General features: G+C 40.1%; 1 protein-coding gene and 2 non-coding genes across 3 annotated transcripts; all 3 read left to right on the forward strand.

The window, feature by feature from the left end:
• Positions 1-419: 419 nt before the first annotated feature.
• LOC101165832 (chromosome-associated kinesin KIF4) lies at positions 420-16344 on the forward strand. The gene is made up of 31 exons (XM_011483705.3): positions 420-712; positions 1335-1479; positions 1602-1716; positions 1846-2036; positions 2142-2231; positions 2309-2475; positions 2809-2903; positions 3838-3957; positions 5304-5479; positions 5569-5630; positions 5705-5837; positions 6432-6490; positions 6949-7054; positions 7187-7294; positions 7392-7568; positions 7784-7887; positions 7979-8123; positions 9270-9380; positions 9601-9684; positions 9772-9885; positions 9993-10148; positions 10234-10331; positions 13286-13415; positions 13677-13847; positions 13924-14043; positions 14117-14194; positions 14954-15055; positions 15172-15339; positions 15450-15569; positions 15655-15771; positions 15856-16344. Exons 2-31 carry the CDS (start codon positions 1357-1359, stop codon positions 16075-16077), a joined length of 3762 nt encoding a protein of 1253 aa, XP_011482007.1. The 5' UTR covers positions 420-712; positions 1335-1356; the 3' UTR covers positions 16078-16344.
• A 5048-nt stretch (positions 16345-21392) lies between these two features.
• On the forward strand, positions 21393-21502 carry mir194 (microRNA 194). The gene has a single exon (NR_107163.1). It is a non-coding gene; the product is annotated as a microRNA 194 (primary transcript).
• A 40-nt stretch (positions 21503-21542) lies between these two features.
• mir192 (microRNA 192) lies at positions 21543-21640 on the forward strand. Its single transcript, NR_107164.1, has one exon. It is a non-coding gene; the product is annotated as a microRNA 192 (primary transcript).
• The last annotated feature ends 3071 nt before the right edge of the window (positions 21641-24711 follow it).

The following is a 24711-nucleotide window of genomic DNA, read 5'->3' on the forward strand; positions in this document are numbered from 1 at the left end:
ATAAAACCCGCCATTTGAAAAAGCTCCCATTTGTGACGATACATCCACTTACAGACACATTGATTCACTAACGCCTTCATAGCTCCAAATTTCTAACTGTTTATGTTGCACCACTAATGTTAACTTGGCGTCGTGAGGGGCTGTAAGCTTGTAGGAAATTTTGTAAATGAAGGGATGATGGGTCCCCCATCCCCCAGCGCAACAGTTTTTAAAACAACAGTTTTTAAAAACATATACATATTGGCTGAAAAGTGCAGAATCACAATTAAATGCCCACTTGGAACAATTTTACAAAAGAATAAAAAAAAAGTTGGAGAGGGACTTTTATCTTATTCGGTTGTAGTGTTATTTATTTATTGATTTATTTACTTATTTATTCCGTTGGAAGCCTTGAAGTGCATTTCTTCTTTTGTCCTGCAGAGGGCAGTTATCCTGATGATTCGCTTAGTCCCATATTTAATAAGAAGGAGAAGAAGAAGAAGAAGGCGGAGCTGCTCGTTTGAAAGTGGCGGGCCGTAACCCTCATACTGGGCAAAGCATTCGGACAAAGGACAAAAGCTTAACTAACTATTTCTAATATACGGAAACATTTTTGGAGTACTTTTTACAAGTAGACGTTTAGCATTCAGGCGAAAGCGCTTGCTGTCAAAAAAAAAACCTCCACTCAATGCGGCTATAATTTGTTGTGACATCACGGAGCAAACTGGAAACGGTATGTAACGGAAAGCTTTCAGGTTAACCAAACGATAACGCAATAAATAAGGGAGCGATTATTAAATTAAATCACTTCTGAAAACTACAGTTGTAACTTAAAATGGGTTACTAGTTTGTTCTGCATCTTTGCTGGTGGGGGTTGTTTGGTAGCTAGTTATTGGTGGTGAATCATGTAGTCCCGATAAAACACATTTTTCATTTATGTTTACATTTACATACATTTTATTCGAAACTCTGAAAAAAGAGTGACACCACTCATGTAGCACTTGCGTCAGCCTAGCTAATAAACTCACTTAAATATCTGTTGTAAAAATTAGCATCATTTTGCTGTTAGTGCGCATGCGCCTGTGCCCAGATTTGTCCAACAAGCCAAAACTGGACTAGTTGCCTCTTTCGGAATCCATTTTAACAAACTTTTGCAGCCAAGTGGATCTAAGAAGACAGTGCTTCCTAATAAATCCACGTTTGAATTGAATTAAATAACATTTTTAATTTGGGGAAAGTATTCCAAACATCTGTAGATCTCTTTTTCCTCCAGGATTATCTTGTTTACTATTAACGTAGCCCTAATGTCCTTTGTCTGCAATCAAGGTCTATCTGTATGTTTGTTTTTGGTTTAGTTATTCTCAGGAGACCCACATCATGACAAACGAGGATGCAAAAGTGATCCCAGTGCGGGTCGCTTTGCGCTGTCGCCCGCTGGTACCAAAAGAAATCAATGAAGGATGCCAGTGCTGCCTCGCATTTGTCCCTGGGGAGCCACAGGTAGTATTTTTAACACCAATCTCTCTCTCTCTCTCTCTCTCTATATATATATATCTGTCCTTTGGGAAGTCATGCCAACCCCAATGAGTGTGTCAAAATAAAAGCAGCCCAACTGTTTTCAGGTGATTGTCGGCACAGAGAAGGCTTTCACCTACGACTATGTGTTCGATCCCACTGCTGAACAAGAAGAAGTCTTCAGTTCTGCTGTGTCGCCTTTACTGCGCGGGCTTTTCAGAGGTTAACACGATTTGATGGTTTTCCTTGAGGTGGAAACCTCAGTATTTTTGATTGACATCATGTTTGCAACATGTTTTTATTGTGTTTATTTGAAATGCTATTTCAATCCTGCTAAAATTGTTCTGGTAGGCTACCACGCAACGGTTCTGGCGTACGGCCAGACGGGATCTGGGAAGACCTACTCCATGGGGGGCACATACACGTCGGCTCAGGAGAACGACCCGTCAGTTGGAGTTATTCCCAGAGTGATCAAGAAGATCTTTGAGGAGAGGGAGAAGAAAACGGACTCTGAATTCTCCCTTTCAATATCCTATCTGGAGGTTTTTCTTCAACGTTGTCTTTTTACCTCAGGGATAACTGCAAAAAGTACAGATTTTGATAGACTCTGTAACATCTAACATTCACATTTTAAATTGTGGTTGTAGATCTACAATGAAGACATCCTGGACTTGTTGTGTTCCTCTAAAGACAAGCCTTCTATCAGCATCCGAGAAGACCCTAAGGATGGGATTAAGGTGACAACAGCACGGCTCCCCGTTGTCAGGATTTGTGTATTTAGTTGCAGTTTTGATCCTTCTGTTTCTTTTCTCAGATTGTCGGATTGACTGAGCGGCAGGTGTTTTCTGCACAAGAGATGGTGAACTGTCTGGAGCTCGGAAATGCTGCCCGCACCGTTGGCTCCACAGCCATGAACGCAGCGTCTTCACGTTCCCACGCAATCTTTACCATCACTCTGGAGCAGCGCAAAGGCTTGAACAAGTCAGTGGGGTTTCTGTGGACTCTTTACATTTTCGCTTCAGTCAGAAATGTTTGTGTAACTTCAGTGAACTTCAGATCTTATGGGTGTTTTTTTAAATGAAAACTGCATTTTGTCCTCACCTGCAAATTCCTCATCTGAAAGTCAACATTTGACTTGGTCTTGTTGTCATCACTAGTCACAGAAAGAGTTGATGTTTTGGAGAAGAAATGTTTCATTTCAGTGCTGATGTTGGGTTTTCAAATGCTTTTTTTTGGCTTAAATCTGAGCTCAGAGAGGCTTTAGTCTGTTTCACACAGCTCTGTGTGGACAGTAAAGTCAATTGTCTGTCTCAGGGTGGACTCCATCGTCTCCAAGTTACACCTGGTGGACCTCGCTGGTTCTGAGAGACAAAAGAAAACCAAAGCAGAAGGAGATCGTCTGAAAGAAGGTAAAAATGTTTATTCTGTTTCTTACTTCCATGGTGTACAAAGACCCACTCTGATGAAAATGGTGTTTTCAACATCTTCTTGTGGAGTTTTTCTCACGATGGAGGACATGTGTATAAAGAAAATTAAGCTTAAAATTGCATTTCTGAGTATTTCTATATTTCAGTTGTTGTGAATCAGGAGCAGATGAAAAAATGCCGTTTGAAAAGAGCTTATTTGTTATGTAGAAAACAGGCTTGATGAACCAAAAGCTCCCTGCTCCTCTCCATTCTGATGCATCCACTTACAGACGAATAGATCTGTGTAGATCTTTGTTTTCCAAAACTGGAGAGCTCCAGTATTGCTCAACATTTTTGTTGCAGCTGTAAGTTGGGGGTGTGAGGGGCTTTAAGCTAGCGGGAGAGATTGTAAACAGAGAGCTCTCAGTTGAGTTCTCATGGTGGCTCGGCGCTAACAGTCCCATCCACAACTCTGAGGTGAATTTCTAATGAACCACTGCCACTCTGCAGAAACTATGACCTAGAAAACTACACAGGTTTTTTTGATTTTGGCTAAAAATGACATTCATCATTTAAAAAATCTGGGAACGCTTTGAGAATAGAGGAAAAGATGATTAGAGTGGGACTTTAAAAGGATTCTTGCTGATTTCTGGAAAACCTTTGTGCATCAAATTGGTTGTTCTGAGGCGTTTCTGCTCCTCAGTGTTTTTTGTTTTCTTTAGTCAAACTGCTTCATCTGGAACTTTGATCACACTTTTTCTTCTTGTTTGGTTTGTCCCATGAAAACCAGTAGACTAGAAGAACCACTAACTTGTCCGCAAAGTTACTCATTCAGTGTGAGAGTTGTTGTCGTCTCTGTCATCCAGACTTTTTGAGGGTGTCTCTTTGGTTCCAGGCTTGTGTTTCTGAATGAAGCTTTCTCCCGGTTTGTCTGCAGGCATCAGCATCAACCGCGGTCTCTTATGTCTGGGGAATGTGATCAGCGCTTTGGGCGACGAAAGCAAGAAGAACACCTTTGTTCCTTACAGGGACTCCAAGCTCACCCGTCTCCTTCAAGGTAAACTTTGATTTAAAGGGTTAAAAAAAGCATTAAATCAGGAGAAAGTTTTGCCCTATGTGGAGTATTGTCTTGAGTTTTGGAGAAATACGTAGAAATGTTCACGGGAACCTCAATACCTACTTCAAAATAAGGGCACAATGATTATTTGGAAACTTGTGGGATTACACAAACTCATCATTTATCTGGTCTAACTTGTTGACATTTTTTTTTTTATTTAGGGAATCAAAAATCAGGTTGCACAGTGGGCAGTGGTTAGCACTCTCGCCTCACAGGTTTGAATCCCAGCTGGAGCCTTCTTTGTGGAGTTGCATGTTCTCCTTTTTTTTTTTTGAGCTCTCCAGTTTACATCCACAGATGATGCCAGTGAGGCTAATTTGTTTTTCTAAATTGCCCATAGGTGTGAATGTGAGTCTGTTGTTGTGTAACAGACTGGCGACCTGTTCAGCGTGTACCCCGCCTTCACCTAGCAGTAGCCGGGCTAGGCGGCGGCAGCCCTGGAGCCCTGAATGGGAGCCACTGGGTTCTGAAAATGAACGGATCACAAATCCGCTGCAAAGTTAGAAAACGTTTTGTACTGGATGGAGTTCAAGCTCTGTTCAACAGAGAGAATGGAGAGAATACAGCAGAATGAGTCCCTTAAACCTGTGAAACATTTAAATAAATAACTAAAAAATTCTTTTGGATAGCAATAAAAAGGGTTAGATTATGGAACAAATAAAGATAGAAAATAAAGTGGTATAAGAACAGCAAAGAGTTTAAACAAAATGTCAAAAGAGCACTTGTATAAAGGTGTAAAGATTGGGCAGTATCAGGAAATTTACTTCAAGATTTGGGAGGATCTATAGACAAAAACTAAAAGTGAAGTGGAACGCCATATGTTTTATGTCAACAGTCTGACTGCGAACCAAGTGTGAAAACAGAAAAAGAGCAGAGGGTGGGACTGGAGAAGTAAATTAATGTTTCTTCAGGGAAGCTGGAACTTGTAGTTATTATGAAGTTCTTCAATCAATGGTTACAGAACGAGTAATGACATCTATAAGGGGAATTTACTTCTTATTAGTTTTTTTGTAATGCTCTGAAAATGGACTTTAGTTGTTTATTTATACATATGTTTCCTTTTTCCTTGTTCTATTTTAGCTTTTTAATGTAATTCATAATTTCTAACATGCTTAAAACATGAAGTCTTCAGGTCTGACCTTTTATTTTGCAGGGATTTTTTTCTTCTTCAAATAAATAAAAATCTTTATTTGTAGTGTTGTCTGTATCAGCTGGTAAAACACCTGCCTAGCTAATGCAGAGGTGGTGTTAAAGCTACAGTGTTATTTTTAAATGTCTGTGTTCAGATTCTCTGGGAGGAAACAGCCACACCTTGATGATCGCATGCATCAGCCCCGCAGACTCCAACATGGAGGAGACCATCAACACGCTGAGGTATGCGGACAGAGCTCGCAAGATCAAGAACAAACCCATCGTGAACATCGACCCCAGAGCAGCGGAGATGAACCGACTGAAGCAGCAGGTACGGCGGCCTTTTGCATTCAGCCCGGAATGAAAGCACGTCAATGATGGAGGTGTTTCATGTTTGTCAAATGTGTTCACACTTTGTAGGTTCAAGAGCTGCAGGTGATGCTCCTGCATGCTCGAGGAGGGGTGGCTCCGGTGCTTTCTGGGTAAGAAATGAGCAACGTTTCCCCTAAATACGTGGCTGTTGGCAGAATTTAGATCTAAAAGCTGCATCTCACAGGTCGGAGCCAGAAGACAACGTGAGCAAACTCGTGGAAAGGAACCGCGCTCTGCAGGACGAGAACAGCAAGCTCAGCAGAGAGCTGGGCGAGGCGGCCGGGCAGACGGCTCTCATGTTTGAGAAGATCATCATGGTGAGCCAGACGTCCCTTCATCTGATGGGCACGCCACACTTACAGACTGTTTACACGCTTACAGACTGTTTACACGCTTACAGACTGTTTACACGCTTACAGACTGTTTACACGCTTACAGTCTGTTTACACACTTGCCCTATTCTGAAACACGTTTTCTGGATACACTACAACAGAGAAATGTTCCATCCAGAACACATTTTTTGCATTTTTTTAGGTCGAATACTAAGCCCAGTCATGTCCTGCTGTTTAGGATCAATTTCTTCTCCGTCCTGCCTGCCAGTTTGATGAGTTAAACTTAGCTTAACGTCTCATTTCTCCTGGAGTGTTTGCATGAAAGGTGACGAGAGATAACCACAAAACCAGAGCTTGATCTACTTCCTCCAAAGCTCGTTCTTTTCCACAAAATGATCGAATGGTGGGAGCTAGTAGCAGACAGTGGCATTGTTTTTGAACGATTTGTTTATTCAGGTTAGCACACATGGAAACGGTCAGAGACCAGCTGAACTGGAGCTACTTAGAGCTTCGAAATCATGACTTTGTTTCTTGTTCTAAGACTTGGTTGCTGTTTTTTTTTTTTTTTTCTATTCACAGAGCGAACAGGCAAATGAGAGGCTACAGAGCAAACTGGAAGAGCTGCAGCACCACGCAGCGTAAGTCTCCTGAAGAAGAGAGTCAACAGAATTTGTTCCGAGTTTCTATTAAGCTCCAGACTCACCGGGCATTTAGCCCATGGTGTTCTTACTGGACAAGCAGGGAGGGGCTTCTTCTTCTTCTACTGTTTACTAGCGCATGTCCGCCACCTGCAGTCAGATGTCACAGCGGTGCAAATCTTGCTCCAGACTATTTCTTCCAGCCGGGCACAAACCTCAATTATTCATTCCTCCTCCATGATCAATTTCCAAACAGTTGGCTCTTCCGTGAATTAAAGGGGAAGTAAAACGCCACTGGCAAGTCAGAATCCCTGATTGATCAAGGTTAAGCCTGGTTTAATAGTGTTTTGTAAACACCCCGAGAATGGTGGTGCAAACTTGCATTAATATGGAGGAAAGTGAGAGTTTGGAACATGAACGCCTAAAGCCTGTTTTGTTTTTTATAAAACTATTTGCAGATGTACAGTTGATCTTGAAAAAGTTTTAGCGACGCTGGAGGATCAGGAGTTGAAGGAGAACGTGGAAGTGATGAAGAACCTGCAGGACTTGATTTTGGAACTAAAGGTCAGCTCCCTTATCGTAAAAGAATTGGAATCTTTTTTTTCTTTCTTTTATTTAAAGCATCTTAATTTCTTGAAAATCATACAAATTCATTTGGATGCTTTTAAATGCGGGCCTTGTATTTTTCTTTTTTAGAATGAGAGTGAAGGCATGGCCGCCTCCATCAACGCCATGACTGCAGGGGAGGAACCTCCTGAGGCTTCTGGGAACGGCCCCAAGAATTCAGCCGACACGTCCCCGACAGTAACCGGAGGCTTTTCTCAGGACACTTTGGGGAATTTTTTCCCCCTTTTTTTTTTTCAAAAACAAAGAAAAAAAACCATCTCCATTTTCTCACCAGGATGCTGCAGCCATGAGAGATTCTCCAGAAGCCTTCACGGCCCATCACGCTCTGCGCCAGGCTCAGCTCTCCAAGGAGCTGATCGAGCTCAACAAAGTGCTGAGCCTGAAAGAAGCTTTTGTGAGGAAGATGTGTGAGAACGACAGTCAGCTGGAGCCCATGCAGTCCAACCACCAGGTGAACATTTTCCCTATCAATATGAAACATTCATCAAAAAATTAAGTTTTCTGTCTGAAAATGAAAGAATCCACCTTAAATGTTCAATTACAATCTTTCAGTTGTGTATAAAACAGAAGCCTTTGAAATAAAGAATACTAAATTACATATCTACAATAATCCAAAGTGGATTAATCCCTGATTTAATGAGCTAATGGACTCATTTTGACCTTCAGAAAAATGTCCAGACTCTGCAGTCGGCAGTGGATTCCTTGCAGAAAGAAAAGGAGGATCTCATTTTAGCACTTCAGTCTGCAAAGAAAGACACCAACCAGGCCAAGTACGGCACCATTTTGGCCTAAAATCCTTAAAGTTCTGGTGGTAATTTCCTGAACCTGAACCTCATTTCTCTCACCTCCAACTTTGCTCAGGCTGAGCGAGCAGCGGAGAAAGAGGCTGCAGGAGCTGGAGCATCAGCTTGTGGACATGAAGAAGAAGCTGCTGGACCAGTCGAAGCTCCTCAAACTCAAAGAGTCCTCCGTGCAGAAAGTCAGCAAGCTCATGCAGGAGATACAGGTACTCCACACCAGAGCGGCAGCTCATTCTGATCTCAGAGCAGAGATTTCGATACTTTTGGTGACAAGTTCTCCTCTGCTGGGCTTTCCCATCATTTCTCTGTGCAAAACATGCTTTTTTTTATTCCTTTATGGTTTCCTTAACCCCTCATTGACTTGGTTATCTTCAGGTTTACTACCTGTGGAGTACGTGTGAACGTCCAGTATTGTACAAATAAAAGCTAGATCTTCTCCAATGTTGTAACAAGTATCAAAATATTTGTAATCGGTTCCTGAAAACTCGAGTATGAATATTAGCAACGTCCAAGATCGCTGATTCGCACTCTTTTTTTTTTTTAATTTAGTAAAAAAAACACTTCAGGTTATTTAACTTCTGTAACTGTTGCTTTAAAATTGCAGAATAATGTTGGATTTTAATTATATAAACTAAACAAACCGACTGCACTACTGTCACAGGAAGGAAACACATTTTCAAAGTAAAAGTATCAAGTGTTGTTCAGAGAAGGGGGGGAAAAAGGAAATTGAAGTTTAGCTAACTAAATAAATAAGTCTTGAAAATTTGGTTTTGTTTTAAATCTAGTCGAAACTTTAAATGAAAAAATAAAATCAATATAAAATCGAAAACATTACAAAAATCTCTGGGGAAGTCATATGACTGTCTGCTACAGGTGGACGATGTCCCTGAACGCGTCTGTGTTCATTTAAGGTTAGGGAGTTTATTGGTGTTTAAACCAAAGAGGAAAAAAAACAGTTTATAAAACACGTGTCTTAGAATAAATGAATGTGTGTTTTGAATTGGCTTTTTTTGGGGGTCTTCATTTAATATCTGCTAGTTTCAACCATAAGGAGGAACAAACTGAAGAACATTTTCAGGATTTGTTCTAAAATAATACAAAACAACATCGACATTTTTTTTTTTTTTTTTCAGTAGCGTTAACCAGGAAGTTGACAGAAACTAGTGACATTGCTTAAATTCATAAAAATCATTTCTTTTCTTTTTTAAGTCTTTGTGTTTTTATCTTTCATGTTTTGTTGATTCTGATGTATTGTTCTAAAGAAATAGAAGGTAATAAAAAAATTTCTAGAGACGATGTTTAGAACTTTGCTCGAGGGTTAGAGAAACCTAAACTATCCAGTTGTTTTCCAGGCGATGAAGAGTCAGCGCACGCAGCTGATGAGGCAGATGAGGGAGGACTCGGAGAAGTTCCGGCTCTGGAAGAGCAAGAAGGACAGGGAGGTCCTGCAGCTGAAGGAAAAGGTTTGTGGAAATCAGTCAGGAGAAATCGCTCCTAACAGGATAAAAATATCCTTTCTTTTAATTTAGTCTCTCTCTCTCTCAAGTTTACCAGCTAAGAAGTGTTACTGAGTTTACTGCCCTATGCTGTGTTTTTAGAGAATTTACTAACATAAAATGCTGACTTTTTTTTTCTTCCAAGCATTCCAAATAATTAAACATGTTTTTTCTCAATGTCTTACAGGATCGAAAAAGGCAGTACGAAATGATCAAACTTGAGAGGGATTTCCAGAAACAAGCAAACGTCCTGCGCCGTAAAACTGAAGAGGTGACATTGGAGTCTTTGTGGCTTTAAGCCCATTTCTTTGCACTTTTTAAAAATGTTATGAACAAATTGTTCCTAACGTCACTGCAGGCGGCAGCAGCAAACAAGAGGCTGAAAGATGCTCTGCAGAAGAGAAGCGAGGTGGTGGAGAAGCGTAAAGACGCCATGAGCAAAGGGATTGAAAGCGTTGCAGCACGAGTGAAGGTACCCAGAAATCTTCAAGGGTTTGGAAGAAACTGACATCAGAAACAAATGAATGGGATAAAAAACGCACAGAGACCTAAGGGAAGGAGTGTGATTTCTGTCTCCAGACGTGGCTTCTGAACGAGGTGGAGGTGATGGTGAGCACAGAGGAGGCCCGGCGTCACCTCAGTGACCTGCTGGAGGACAGAAAGGTCCTGGCGGAGGAGATCACCCACCTCAAGCAGCAGATCGAGGCTGGTGAGAAACCCGCCCCCAAGATTAGGGTAAGGCGAGCAATAAATGCCGATTCCAAACCCAATAGCACGGCCCTGTTTGTGACATTTGGTTTGTGTGCATTCATGCCTGCAGCGCCGCACTCTCATCATCTCTGAACTGGAGAGCCAGGGGGCGCTAGAGACCCCTCTGACCAAACAGGTGGAGAACCTGGAGACTGAAATGGGCCTCAGGTGAGTCACAGAAGTTGGACAGGATTTCTGCAGAAACTAGAACTTGACTGCAAGACAAGTTAACCGAAGCTAGATTTAGTGTTTCCCACATTTCTCAATGCGAAAAAACCTCAAATTAGTTTTTTTTTCGTTTTCTTTTGGATTATTTATTAAAATGTAGCTTCTTAAAACCCCAATTTAAGAACATGAAGGCTAAAAAAGCTTTTTTGCACAAGTTTTCTTTGTGCATTTTTTATTTGGATCCCTTTTAGGGTTTGGTGATTTAAAATGTTTTCAAAATAAACCAACATTTGACAATTTTCTGTTGTCATGTCATGACTTTGTATTTGTAATTTGTTTGGCTCGTTGAGTCGAGTTTGGCTCGTTGTGCTGAAGTTCTCTGCTCCTTCCGGGTTACAGGAATAAACATTACATTAAAAACCAAATCAGAAGCAGAATTTAAAAATAAACTTCCTGTTTTTAATTTAAAAATGAGCAGAAACAGGTAAGCAAGTAGAACTGTTGATCAGGAAGCAGCTTGGTGCAGAACAAAGAACAGAAGTTCACTTGCAGGTAAATGAAGTTCATGCAGCATCTGACATTTTGTTTTTATTGCTGTAATATTACCTTTTGATGTCCATCACTAAGCATTCCCCGTTTGCTGTGCAACAACGATTTTATGTTTTTATGACAACCAAAGACTTTAATCTTTGCTATTTGATAAATAATATGTACTTGGGCATTAACAAATCAGGGGTGGGCAAACTACGGCCCACAGGCTGGATCCGGCCCGCCTCCATGTTTGGCCCACTGAACATTATCGGAGACCCATGTTTTTATTTTTTTGTCTGGCTACACGATTAAGACCCGCATAAAACATTTTATTCCACCTTCTGCACTCTGTGCTCCAACCTGAAACCCTGTAAAATCCCTGTCAAATAGAACAGAAGACAGTCTTCCCTTTCTACATCGTAGCTCATTCTTTTAGAGCAATTATGCTGCTTTTTTAAACTGTGCATCCTGTTCTGTGTCCTGATTGGCTGGAGACCCTGTCAATCAATCTCCTCCCTGTGTCTCCTGTACAGAAACATGGAGGTCTTCAGATCAGAAATCTGTGATCGATCAGATCTTTTTTTTCATTCTAAGATCCGAGACCTAATTTTTATGAAGGGTTGAGAATTTAAACGAAAGAAAAGTGTGAAAATGTTCATGTCTGTCTGAGAAAAGTGTAAAGAGTGGGCAGTGTGGAGTTTTACTGCCATAAACGTCTGTAATCAGACTCCGTGGATTTCACAGACCACAGGTTCTTTTTTGAATGTAACTCCTGCAATAAACAGGGAACTCTGTACTGATGAAAAGGTAGCGCTGATATCTGCTTAGCTGCAGCAGAAGACATAGAAATGGGCTTTTTTCATTATTACTGGATGAGAAACAGACGTGCAGGACACAGCTGCTCAGTTTTAGCACAAACTGTGAGACGTGATGAGCTGCAGCCCTCAAAGTCCCACCAGGAAAATGACGGGAGATGATCCACTATTGAGTGTTTTTTCTTTTTTATTTATCAGTAAATCTTTTCCTGACTTTTTGTGTTTGAAAATCACAGAGTTATTAGGTCATTTTTTATTTCATAAATAGTGTTATTTATCTTATTAAAAGAATCATGGATTAATAAAACTTTATCATAGGGCTTTACAATAAAAGAAGTTTTAAAGAAAAAGAGTTATTGTTTCCCTAACAAGAAAACATTTGGGGACTCCGCTCCAGGATCCATGTGGTGCTGGAAGATTTGTTGTTTTTCATTCTTCCAATCATTCAAACACCACATGAAGGCAGCATTTCTCTAAGTTTTACATGAGGTCCATCAAGCTGTTGGTGCAATTGGCTCTAAATTGAGAACAAAGTTTGAACCCAAAAAACTCTAAAATGTAATTTTCATTCCAAATGTTTTCATTCAGATTCCATGGTATTTCTTTCTCACTCCACGCATCTGCTCCTGGTCCGGCCCCTCTATCCAATTTTAGAACCCTATGTGGCCCGCCAGTCAAAATAATTGCCCACCCCCACTTTAAATAGTAAGAACTGAATTAGAACTGGAGACTATTTATTAAGAAATATAAGTAAAACATACTGAGGGGGGGTCATAAGTCTTTGGCTTCCTTTCAGTATTCCTTTGCTATATCGCGGCCCACCTTTAGCGTTCTCACTGTTTGTCGTTCTTTTTACCCCCCCAGTTGTTGTGCATGCGTTTTTGGTGTGCATGTTCTGCGTCCTTATTGGCTGTATACCTTGTCAATCAATCCCATCCCTAGGGAGGGTCTGTACAGAATCTGTTCAGTTTTACAAATAAACATTAAACATTGATTTTGAACAAATCTGTTGTTTACATTCTATGATTCTGGATGTATTTATCTATAAATGTTTGAATATTTAGAATTTTAACGAGAGAGAAGAGTGTGAAAATGTTCAAGTCTGTCTGAGAAAAGTGTAGAAAGTGTGTAAGGAGGAGTTTTACAGCCTGAAAACATCTGTAATAATTGGAAAATATAGATTACTACTTCATAGATTTACCTATTGCTGGTCATTTGTAGAAGGGATAAACTTGGGAACCCTGTAATCAAACTTTACTGGCCAATCATATTTAATCAAATCAGTGTGAGATGTCTGTTCTGTACACACATGATTAGGAACAGTTATAATGTCAATGTCGTCATTTTTTTAAAATCAGTTTTTGAATAAAGTCTCAAATAGACTTTCTATATGTATATATGGTTTTATTTTTATTGTCTTTTTACCCCTTAAAAAAAAAACGATTCAAATAAACCAATCAATCAATTCCGTGGAGACACCGCAGTGATGCGAAAACCAGGAGAAATGAATCCAAAACAAGAGACCCTTAAGATGCTTCATGTTGTAAATGTTCTTTGTCTGTGAGTCCCAGATCTGTTCAGGCTTTCTGCTGTCGTTGATCTTCCCAGAAACGCCCAGATTGCTGACCTGCAGCAGAAAGTTCTGGCAGCAGACGGAGAGGTCCGCCTGAAGCAGCGTATAGATGGAATCACAAGCATAGTGGATGCAAAGTGCGCTCTCCGGCTGCTGATGTCCGAGGTAAAGACTGTCGGAGGTCTCTCATGGGTTGATTCATGCTCGTCTGGTAGTTTTGATTCTAAGAACTTGTTCATTTTTCCCCCCGAAATGCTTCCCCTTTTACTTCCCCTTTTTAAAAAAAAAATCAGATTGTTGGTCCTGTGGATCTGAAATGATGGAGCGGTGATCCGGCCCCACCACACGTCTGCTGAAGTTTACCTCTTCATCTTCATCCAATAACCTCATTTTTTCTCATCGTCTGTTTTTTTTTTTTTTTTTTAGCTTGTTTCTGCTAAAACGGCGTGTGCAAAGCTGGAAAGTGAGCTGAAACAAGAAAAGGGGAATGCTCAGGACTTGAGGAAGATGATGGTGGAGGACAGAAACTTGATGTCCACCATGGACATGGAGCATCAGCAGCAGCTGGTGGAGCTGGAGCAGAGGCACCAGGAGAAGGTGCCTTTCTCAGAAATCCGCTCTGCATCTCTCATCCTGACCTGTTATCACCCACAGCTCTGCTTGCTTCCTGCAGGTTCTCTACCTGCTGGACCAGCTGCAGAACAAGCCGATATGCGAAGAGTCTGAAGACGTGAAGCAGAGAGATGAGGGACGTTCAAAGGAGAGGGAGCTGCTGCAGCGCCTCAGTGTCCAGGTGAGGATGCAAAAAAGGAAACCGTTATTCCGCTGAAACCGAAGAAACAAATCTCACTGTGATGTCATTATAGGAGGAGGAGCTTGAGAAATTGCGGGCCTTAAGCGAGCAGAACCAGACACTCGTGGAGCAGAATGAGCAGTTCAGACAGGTTATCTCCAATTTCTTTTTACTTTTTTTTTTAAATGAATTTAAAAATGTGAAATGGTGACGTTCACAGCTGAGCCAGCGTTATTTGTGAAAAGGTCTAGAAGTGCAAACCCCTCGAAAATAGAAGATTTAAATGTGTAAACAGGTTAAAAATCTGCATAAGAAAATCCTAAAAGCTAAAAAGAAGGAACAGCAGCTTCTTCCTGAACTAGACATTAGTTTTAGTTTCCTCTGGTGTTTCTAACACCCTTGTACCCGCTACATGTTCCGGCTAACTGTTGTATAAAATCTGTGTCAATACAGGTTGTTGTGTTTTTGCAAGACAACTGTGTTTAGTGAAAATGCTATCTTGTTTTTAGCATCTGAGTACAAATAACTAAACTTTTCAATTCAAACAAACAAACCATTAACAACACTTTAAATTGGACCTCTAAAGATGTGTTATTTTTCAAAAATGGACTGCTTTAGGCTTAATTTTAAACCTACGCTAACATAAAATGGTGTTCAAAATTGAAAGGTTGCCCCCTAGTGGTTGGTAAAAGACTGCAGGCATTAGACAAGTAGCTTTACTTTTCCATCTAAGACGACTTCCAACTGAACTTTGTAGGTATTTTAATAAATCTTAGATCAGTGGTCTGTTTTATTTCACATTTATTTTCATTGAAGTTCTCAGATTTCAGAATATCATTTATCAGCTCGGTTTGTTTTCCAACATTATCTCTTTTTTCATCAGCAGTGTGTGTGTGTTTTCTCTCTTCAGAAACTCTCCTTGCTTCACTTGGCCAGCGGGAAAAAGGTTCTCCTGCCTGCTATGACAAATGAGGAAAACCAGGAGGATTCGTTCGAGTACGTTCCTCCTAAGGTGGGTTCCAAACACAAGTTCTTGACTCCAACTGACAGAAGACATCCCAGCTGGACTCTAAATGCAGAGATTCTGTTGACTCTGTCTTTCTGTCGTTGGATCACCTCCGACAAAAGCCCAAACAGAAGCGGCTCACCACGGCTAAAGCCCATCTGAGCACGGCCATCAGCGTGGCAGAGCTGATCTCTCCCAGTGAGGACGAGAACGAAGAGGAAGACGAGGAGTGGAGACCCGAGAAACCTGAAGCAAGAATCAGACCCTTTAGAAAAACCAAACCCTCCGGAGTGAGAAAAAAATAACACTATTTGTTTTTAGCTTGAAAAGTAAAACACAAAGATCAGCTTTATTTTAAAATTATGTCCGCTGATGGGTAATATGTTTTGTGTGTTTGCAGTGCGCATGTAAAGGTCGCTGCAGCAACAAGCAATGCCGCTGCCGCAAAGGAAAGATGACGTGTGGGGAGAACTGTCTGTGCGATCACCAAAAATGCCGGAACATGGACACCCTGACTGAGGTTTGGCTCCGATCCTGCTTTTCCAGGTTTAGCGCTGATGTTTGTGCAGGATTTGAAACAAAACCACTTGTTTCTCCGACTGTAGGATCTGAGCCAGACAGAAAGTGTTTCCAGAGACTCTCCGTCCCTGCCGGACCCCACGTCCAGCAGCCCTGAAAACAGCACCTTCTTCAAGCCTCCATCCTGCACCCCCACCAAGAAGGTAAGCCCCACACAGGCCAGGAGGGCCCCCGTTCTCTGTTCTGATTTCTGCTGGAGGAGGACATACTTCAAACATTGTTTTTAGGTGCTGAAGGAGTTTGGGGACAGGGGCCTCAGCACTGCAGACCTGAAGCTGATCCGGAAACCCATCATGGCAGACGAGGAGGAGGAGGCGGAGGACAGCGTGGCTGACGACGACGACAGAGACAGAACAACGGTCAGCTTCCTCAAGAAGAAGAAGAGGATCCTAACCAGCTTCCAAAACAGTTTTTTCTCTGGCTGTACTCCGATTAAAGAGGAATCCTAATCGGGTCGTCTGGTTTTGGTTTGGCACGTTGTCTGTCCCCTTTTTTGTGTTCGTGGTCACACACTGTAACATTCGGAAACACTCGTTTGTAGTGTAGTGACTAACAAATGAGCTGAACTATAGCGGTTTTTATGGAAGAGCCTGTACATAAATGTCCTTTTGAAAACGATCACTGTAAACGGATCAGCTGACAGTTATTGTTTGAAGAGCAGTTTTAAAATGTGATTTCGGTGTTAGAGATAAATAAAGTCTTAAAGTCAGATTTGATTTTCCCATTTTGTTTGTCGTTTTGTTTGTTTGCTTCTTAATGTTCATTAAAGGCTCTATATCATGCCTTTTCTTAAGCCTTTCATAGTAAACTATATCCATATAAATTATTAAATAGTTTGTTACCATAAGGAACACATTTTTTATCATGTTTATTTTCTAAACACATTTTTCTTGATCTTTTAGTCTCCGCCTTTCTCTCCTTGTGGGTGTGGCCCATTTCATGACGACATTTTAGTCAGCTTTAGCAGTGTGTCTGCGTTTCTCCCATGAAAACAAACTTCTAAACTTTTTGCAAAGATGGACATGCAGATTGTTCATATAAAAGGAAAGAGTTTTTTTTCCAAACACAGCTAGCTTTGTGGAGAAAGTGGGTGTGTGTGTTAGCCTGGGGGTGGTGCTGACAGCCCAGACTGTACCTGGAAGGGGCTGTTCCTCACTTTATGATATCACAATGTGAGGACCCTCACTATTGTGGATCACGAGGGTCTGAAACTCAGGGAGCAGATTTTAGAGGGAAACAAAAATGCATGAATGGATCGAAATATTGCTTTGTTTTTTTTTTTTGTTAGGAATAAATGTCAAAATACACTTAAAAGCTAAAAAAATGTGATTTTGCATGATATATGCCCTTTTAAAGTTCATAATTTATTTTAGTCTCTGTAAAAACTACAACATTCTTCCTCTTGTGTTTGTGGTTTGGTTATATACTATTTATTTCTATTAGCCTTCTACAGTACAACCAAACTCAGCTGCAGTTCATTCTTTTAGCAGTAGAGGACAGTTGGTAACTTTCTTTAAAGGTGGATGCAAATCACAGTTCATTTTAGCACTAAAATGGACATTTGTGATCAAAACAGGTTGATAGATGACTAAATTATTGACTGAATGTATTTTTGAGTTCTTTTTTTTTAACAACCTCAGCTAATCAGTACAGCAAACAGGACATTTAAAGATTGTAATTGCTTTTTAATGAGTAGAACCTAAAATGAATTAAGTTTTTTAAGCTGCAAATATGAATGAAACAAAAAAAGTCAATTCCGATTTGTCGGCTAATCAACATTCAAGTAAACCAAGTTTTGTGATGAGACAATAAATATTTGATTAAATCATTGTGTTTGATGACAAATGCATACAAACAAAAAGACATTGTAGTCTGTACTGGTAAAACAGTAACTTTTATGGATTATCATTCTTGCAATAAATTCTTGTATTTCTAAAGTAGGAAAAACATAAATATGAAGCATTTCCACACAACATGTCCTAAAGGTTTCCATTATGATGCCCTCATAACAGAAAGTTGTCTTCACTGCTAAAGAGACATAAAAACTAAAGGACAGAACTTCAAATCAACAATTAGGACTTCACAAAGTCTGGGGGAACAGAGCTCTGAATAGAAGCAGTTGTAAATATGTGTTGTTTAATACTGAATATTGTAATCCTAATCTCATTTCTGTAAAACAAGGTTGGATTATCAGAAACAACTGTTGATATCATCCCATAAGGACTTTGCACCATATAATGATAGCCACTCTTAGATATGTCATGTAAAAAAAAAAATTTCCTCAATGAATGACTTATCACTTTTACTGCTCTGTTTGCCTCTCATACATCTTTAAAATCTATTAAATAGGAACTCATTTCAAATAAAATTATATTTGTTTTATGTTTCTCACTGTGTGCATTTATTTTAAATGATTGTTTATTGTATATACATATATATATATATATATATATATATATATATATATATATATATATATATATTTTGTGCTGCAAGCAATTAATAGACATTTGAAATTAAACAAACAAACAGTGCTGAGTGTGTAAAAAAGTCTGTTCCTCTGAGACAGGAGTCTGCAGCCCTGAACGCTTGAAGAGCCATTTGTGCTGCTTCCCCACAAAGCCACAAAGTCTCCCTTCACCCTTTTAGATATAATTTGTGTATTATTGTGACTATTGTGCTCAATATAAATGAACTGCTGTTTTTTGGCATAAATAAAACATAAACATGACCATTTGTGGTGCATCTCAGCTAGAAGTTCATAAATCTAACTAACAGAAATTAAATAGAGCTAATTAAGTGACCCTTACTGTATTTTATGAACCACAACTTGCTCTCAAAATCCTTGAATTTGTTCAAAAATTAAAAAATTTACCCCAAAAGTCGGCATGCCATGATTCTGGTCGCTTACTGGCCTTCGATTAATTTTCTCTGTGGAACATGATCCTCAAAAATCAGTTAAAATGCTTTAGTTTGACTTGTGAAACGTACAGTCCAACAACTATTTTTGAATAAGTTGAATAAAGTTTAAGTTAGTTTACTTCACTTTTTTTAACTTTACCTTCCGGCCTCCTTTTTACTTTACAGTTACTTTTTAAAATTGTTATTTTTTCTTTGGCCAGGGAGCCCCGTGGAGTGGTAAAAACTTAAAATAATAAAAGTGGAAGGTTATTTTTTCCCTTTAGCTGAAACTCCCACCTGATGTTCAGCATCCGTTTCACAGGAGGTTTTTCTTTTTTAAACATTTTGAGCAACAAAGTCTTTCCTTTGAAAGCGAACTCTCTAAGCAAAACCGGAGGTGTTTCATATTTTCGTGCCCTCAAATAAAGGTTGCAAACTGCAACAACAGCATTACCAACCATAAAAGAGTCAATCATTCCTGGAGTGAGATCATAGCGCAGCTCCCAACGCTGAGGGCCGCATGTGACAACGTGCATGACTGTTCAACAAATTGATGCGGTTATCTGATCTAAATTGCGGCTTTAACTGTCGTGACCTTAGTCACTGTCAATTCAAAGGAATAAGGAACAGCTTTATCTGCACAGAAGATTAATGCTGAGGGCATATTCTCTCAGGAGACACTGGACTCTGCACTCCGCTGTACCAACTCCTTGAACTCCTGAGATAAGATAGCCCAAGTTTATGAATTAAAAGCAACTTTTTGAAAGAGCAATCCATAAAACTCACTTGTAATGTTGCTTTTGCTTTTGCCAGATAATGTCTTCCTAGAGCAAATGTATATAGAAGAAGATGAAACTATTTTTTAGGAATACTTTATTTTGATCAGAGTGTGACTTCGGCCTTTGAATTTCAGGCTGAAGGAGCAGAAATGTCCACGCCAAGGATCAAAGCTCTTCTTTAACGTCTTAGGACCTGAAGTCCACATGCGTGGACATCACATTTTGGGTTTTATTACAGTAGTTCATTCTATTTTACTGAGGCCATGTGACTACAAAATAAAGAAGGCATATCAAACAAAAGCTCGGGTCTCAAAGACCCACTCTAACGAAAATGGTGTTTTTAACATGATCTTGTGTCATTTTTCTGATGATGGAAGACTAATGAAAAAAAAAGCTCAGAATTGTATTCTTTTCTTTATTCTAATTGCGGTAAATCAAGAACAGACAAAAGAAAGCTACAAACTAAACAAAATATTGGATAGCTCCAATGTTGTTCACCAATTTGTTACATCCCTAGCTTAGGGTTGTGAGGGGCTGTAAGCTAGGGATGATGGGAAATGAGCGCAGGCTTACACCGCGCCAACAGTCCCATCCACAAGCAAGAGGTGAATTTCTAATGAACTCCTGCCGCTCTGCAGAAACTATGTCCCAAAAAACAATACTTGTTATTTGATTGATGCTAAAAACGGCGAAATCAGAATTAAACGACCCCTGGGAACGCTTTTAAAATTGATCAAAAGATGATTAAAGTGGGACTTCAAGAGGATTAAAAAAGGACATGACTGTACGTTTATTTTTGGTCATTGGTGTCACGTGTTGATGTATCAAATCAGAGGAGTGGCAGATTGATCATTAAGGAAAAAATTACGTCCAGCTTCAGTGTTTTATAATCTATCTCTACTATGGGTGGATGCGCGGGTCCTCTCACCACCTTTAACTCAGTCTTCCTTCATTCTCAAATGGTGTCGTCCTCCTGTGTTGCTTCGTGCTCTTATTTCTGTTATTTAATCTGCATTGAAATAAATGTAAAACGCTTAAACTTCCTGAGCTGATTTCTCTGAAATGTGTAATGCTGCACACAAACGTTCTGAAACAGACAAAAGAGATGTTCTTGAAGCAGGCCCTACCCTCCATGAGTGGAATCAGGATGTTGGACAGAGGGGCAGGGCGCTGGGCCTGTTAAATATTGACTGCAGGTGTAATCATTAACCTTCCACCAACTCCTGGTCTCTTAAACTGGCGGCTCTGCCTTGGTGCCATTGCCTCGCTGTCACCCCTGACGTTTGCGTCGAAAAATGCTCTTTTTTTCCCGCTCGCCGTCACCGCTCGTCTCTGCCTCCTCTGGTCCGCTTTTCGTGTGTTGAACCTTGTCTCAAACCTGCGTGACCTTCACGTGTCACAGCACGCCGCCGCTCTCCGAACCTTTGGCCTGGTGTGTGAACTCCAGGGATCCACGCTGCACCTGGAGGTGAGTAAAAGAAAAACATCAAAATTAACATCTTATAATTAAAAAAAAAAATGTATTTATTTTCTATACCTTTGCATGAATTTGTGAATGCTCCTGACTCAAACTGTGGTTTGTACGATACTGTAAGAACCCAGCAAGAGCACATTTGAGCGGATGAAACAACCTCTATCCATCATTTTTTCACTTTTTCTTCTTTGCGGGCTAAAGTTCACAGTTAAAAAAACAAACAAAAACATACTGGAGGGCTTTTGACATTTTTTCTATCAGACCTGAATCCTAAAGGTACTGACAGTGAAGTTAAGCTTTTAGTAAACGTGAAAACAAGAATGAACAAAAAGCTGAGGCCTTGCAGGTACATAGGTCGGACACACCCTTATGCTCGCCCTCATGTTGACAGCTGCCATAAAATCTGTGTTATCTCTGCAGGCCTTGGCCCTTTGGCCGCGCTGGATGAGGAGCAATGATGCCGTTTATGCTTCAAGCTGTAAAAACTGGGAGGGGGAAATTGCCGGGGCAAAGTCGATCACCGAGAGGAGTCTCCTTGTGTGTTAAAAACGCCCAGAGTTAACCTCTGCTGTCTTTGGTCTCCCTTCCTGCAACAAGAAGTCCTCACAAGTCGGCCATGGCCTTGCTGGTGTTTGCTGGATGTAACAGCAACTCCATGTGGAAGCTGTGTCTGTTCCAGTGGAGGTGCTGTTACCTGCAGAGACCACCGAACCCCGCTGGATGCCCGGGATTGATTGGAAAGCGTGGCGACGTTGCAGAAAAGCGTTTGGGCACAAGGTGATGACCTATGAATTGACAGCCAGTTACTTCTAACACCTGCCTGTCAGTTCTGTAGGCCACTGCTGCGTTTGTCCCCCTGAGCACGCTCAGATGCATACAAGAGCATTACGGAGTTCCCGCAAGAATGCATTAAAACAGACTTTATGTAGGAATTTTTCTGTACATAAAGACTGAAAACGTTGGTTTGTGACTCTCTTATTTACACATTTATATCCTAAATTTCTGTCTCACAGGATTTAAAAAAAAATGTGTTGGATGTGTCTTGGGTGAAAATTGATGATGATTTATGATCACAGCAGACTCTGAAGTATATTTCAATAAATACAAAGTGAGCATCCACAGCTGTTTATTCCTCACTTGACCAGCTTTAAATCGCTTTGATGGGATTTCCTGACAATGAAGCCGCATTAAAAAACCCTCTGAGGGTAAACACATGGGAGTCCATCGCATTTTTTACAAAATGCAAGAAAAAACATCAATGTATGAAACAGCAAAACAAAAGACCTTCACAGAAGCAAATCTGTTTATGCAAAATTTACATTATTCATGCGAACCATCATAATCCATCAAGTTATGACTCAGCTATTAATAATTGACTCTTACCAAAGATGCTTCTGCATTGGAGGGATCAGACGAACTCAGGATGAATCATAAACTGAACAATGACTTTCATCAGTTAGATTTCCCGCTCATGATGTTCAGTCTTGAAATATTTAAGAATGCGCAAATAATTCACGACAGAGTCTTGAAAATGTTTATTTATTAGCCAAAACTGACTACGTTTGCACAAAGAGGTGATGGTTACCATCAAACTGCTGTTTGCTTGGTGAAGGGTTTATTAAAATATTATTCAATCAAGAGGATTTCCTATGCAGTTAACATAAACAGACAGCAAAAGGGATGAAGCTTATTCTGAAAGCATAGTTGATGAGTCCACCAGCTAAATGTGGCACAAAAAGCAACTTATATGTTTTGTACAACAAAGTGAAAGTATATTTAGCTCAAAACTTGAGTTCTTAGTTGTTCTGAGTTGTTAAGTGTTGTAAAATACTAAACGTCAGCAAATATTTTTGACTGTGAAGCACGATAGAGTCTTTGTTATTTGTAAAGGATATTTCTATCTGGGACCCTGGATGAGAGGCTTTTTCCCATTAAGAGATCTGTCTGTGAAAGAATGTTTGGAAAACTTAGTATCAAACTGTAATAAACACAAAGATGTCACTAACAAATAAATGGATTTAACTGCAGGTTTGGGTTTTCTTTTCTGTAAGTACCAGGTCTGCAAAACCAGCCTCAACCTATCAGTCCTATGAACACGTCAACTTTTATACGATGTTGGATTAACGATTGTTGTTCTGTCCCTTTACAGTATATAGGTCAGGGGTCTGCAACCTGAGAATCCGGGGCCTCGTGGGGCTCTTTGACCCCCTCCTTTTAATAATTTGGAAAGTAGCATATTTTTAGGACTACACATGGCATCAAGGGAAACAAAAGAGTCTGATAAGTCAAACTTTATTCAACTCATTCACAAACAGTTGAAGTTTAGTACATATGACTCCACCAGGCTCCTGACTACAGCATCCATAATGCCCCAACAATCCATCACGCGATGGAGCTTTGCAGTTTACTAAAGTTGGACTTTTTAACAGATTTTTGAGCTAGGTGTTTCACAGGAAATGAAATTGAGGAATTCCCACATGAAAGTCATGTCACACAGCCTCTGTGTACATTTTGCGCATTTTCCACGTAAGAAATTTCAGTCTTTCATGATATATGCCTGATCTACGTAATTCATGAGTGTTTCCTGCGTTCGTCATTCGTCTCTCAGAAGCTGATGATACATGGCCCCATTCATTCTTTCCTTTACACGGATCAGTCGTCCTGGTCCCTTTGCTGAAAAACAGCTCCATATCATGATGTTTCCACCCCCATGCTTTACAGTAGCTATGGTGTTCTCTGGATGCAACTCAGCATTATTTATCCTCCAAACACAACGAGTAGAGTTCTAACCAAAAGGTTCTATTGTGGTTTCATCTGACCATAGGACATTATCCCAATCCTCTTCTGGATCATCCAAATGCTCTCTAGCAAACTTTAGACGGGCCTGCACATGTACTGGCTTTAGCAGGGGGACACGTCTGGGGCTGCAGGATTTAAGTCCCTGGTGGTGTAGTGTGTTACTGATGGTAGCCTTTGTTACTGTGGTCCCAACTCTCTGCAGGTCAGTCACTAGGTCCCCCATTTGGGTCTGGATTTGTGCTCACCGTTCTTGTGATCATTTTGACTCCATAGGGTGAGATCTTGTGGGGAGCCCCAGATGGAGGGAGATTATCGTGGTTTTGTTTGATTTCCATTTCCGAATAATTAATGTCTTCACACCAAGCTGCTTACCTATTGCAGATTTATTCTTCCCAGCCTGGTGCAGGTAAACTATTTAGTTTCTGGTGTCCTTAGACAGCTCCTTGGTCTTAGCCATTGTGGAGTTTGGAGTGTTAAAGGTTGTGGACTGGTGTCCAGTTTCTGGATTTTCTTTTTCTTTTTCTTTTTCTCATTTTGTCTGTCATTGTTGTAAGATGAAAATTAAAGGCCTCTATCACCTTTTTAAAAGGGAGAACTTGCAGAATTGGTGGCTGACTAAATACTTTTTTGCCCCATTGTAAATTAGGGGAGAGGTTGAACTGGCCAGGAGCCTGCTGAAAACATTTTTACTGCATTTGCTGCATTTTCACACATAAATTAATACATATGAGTACTGAAAATTACCAATTTTCATAGGTTTTATCAATTTAAAATGCTTTAATGACATGGGACTTCAAATCAGAGGAAATATCTGAAGCCATATAAGGAGTTGAATCGGTATGATGATTGTATGATTATACTGAATATTCATAATTGTATTTTAAACTTATATCTGAAATCTGTTATGTCCTTTGCATTGTACTGTGGTTTTGTTACATTTTGTGCTGCATTCATAAGTATATGAATGCAGCACATACAAAACAGCACATAATAGTACAAATACACACACGCACACACACACACACACACACACAATTGTCGTTGTTAATTGTAACGACTGTCAGTTTTGCTACTACTTTACGTTGTGAAGTGTAATTTCATGTAAGTAAATTTGTTAATACTTAATAAAG

This window comes from Oryzias latipes, chromosome 14 (genome assembly GCF_002234675.1).
Source record: "Oryzias latipes chromosome 14, ASM223467v1".
Lineage (NCBI taxonomy): Eukaryota > Metazoa > Chordata > Actinopteri > Beloniformes > Adrianichthyidae > Oryzias > Oryzias latipes.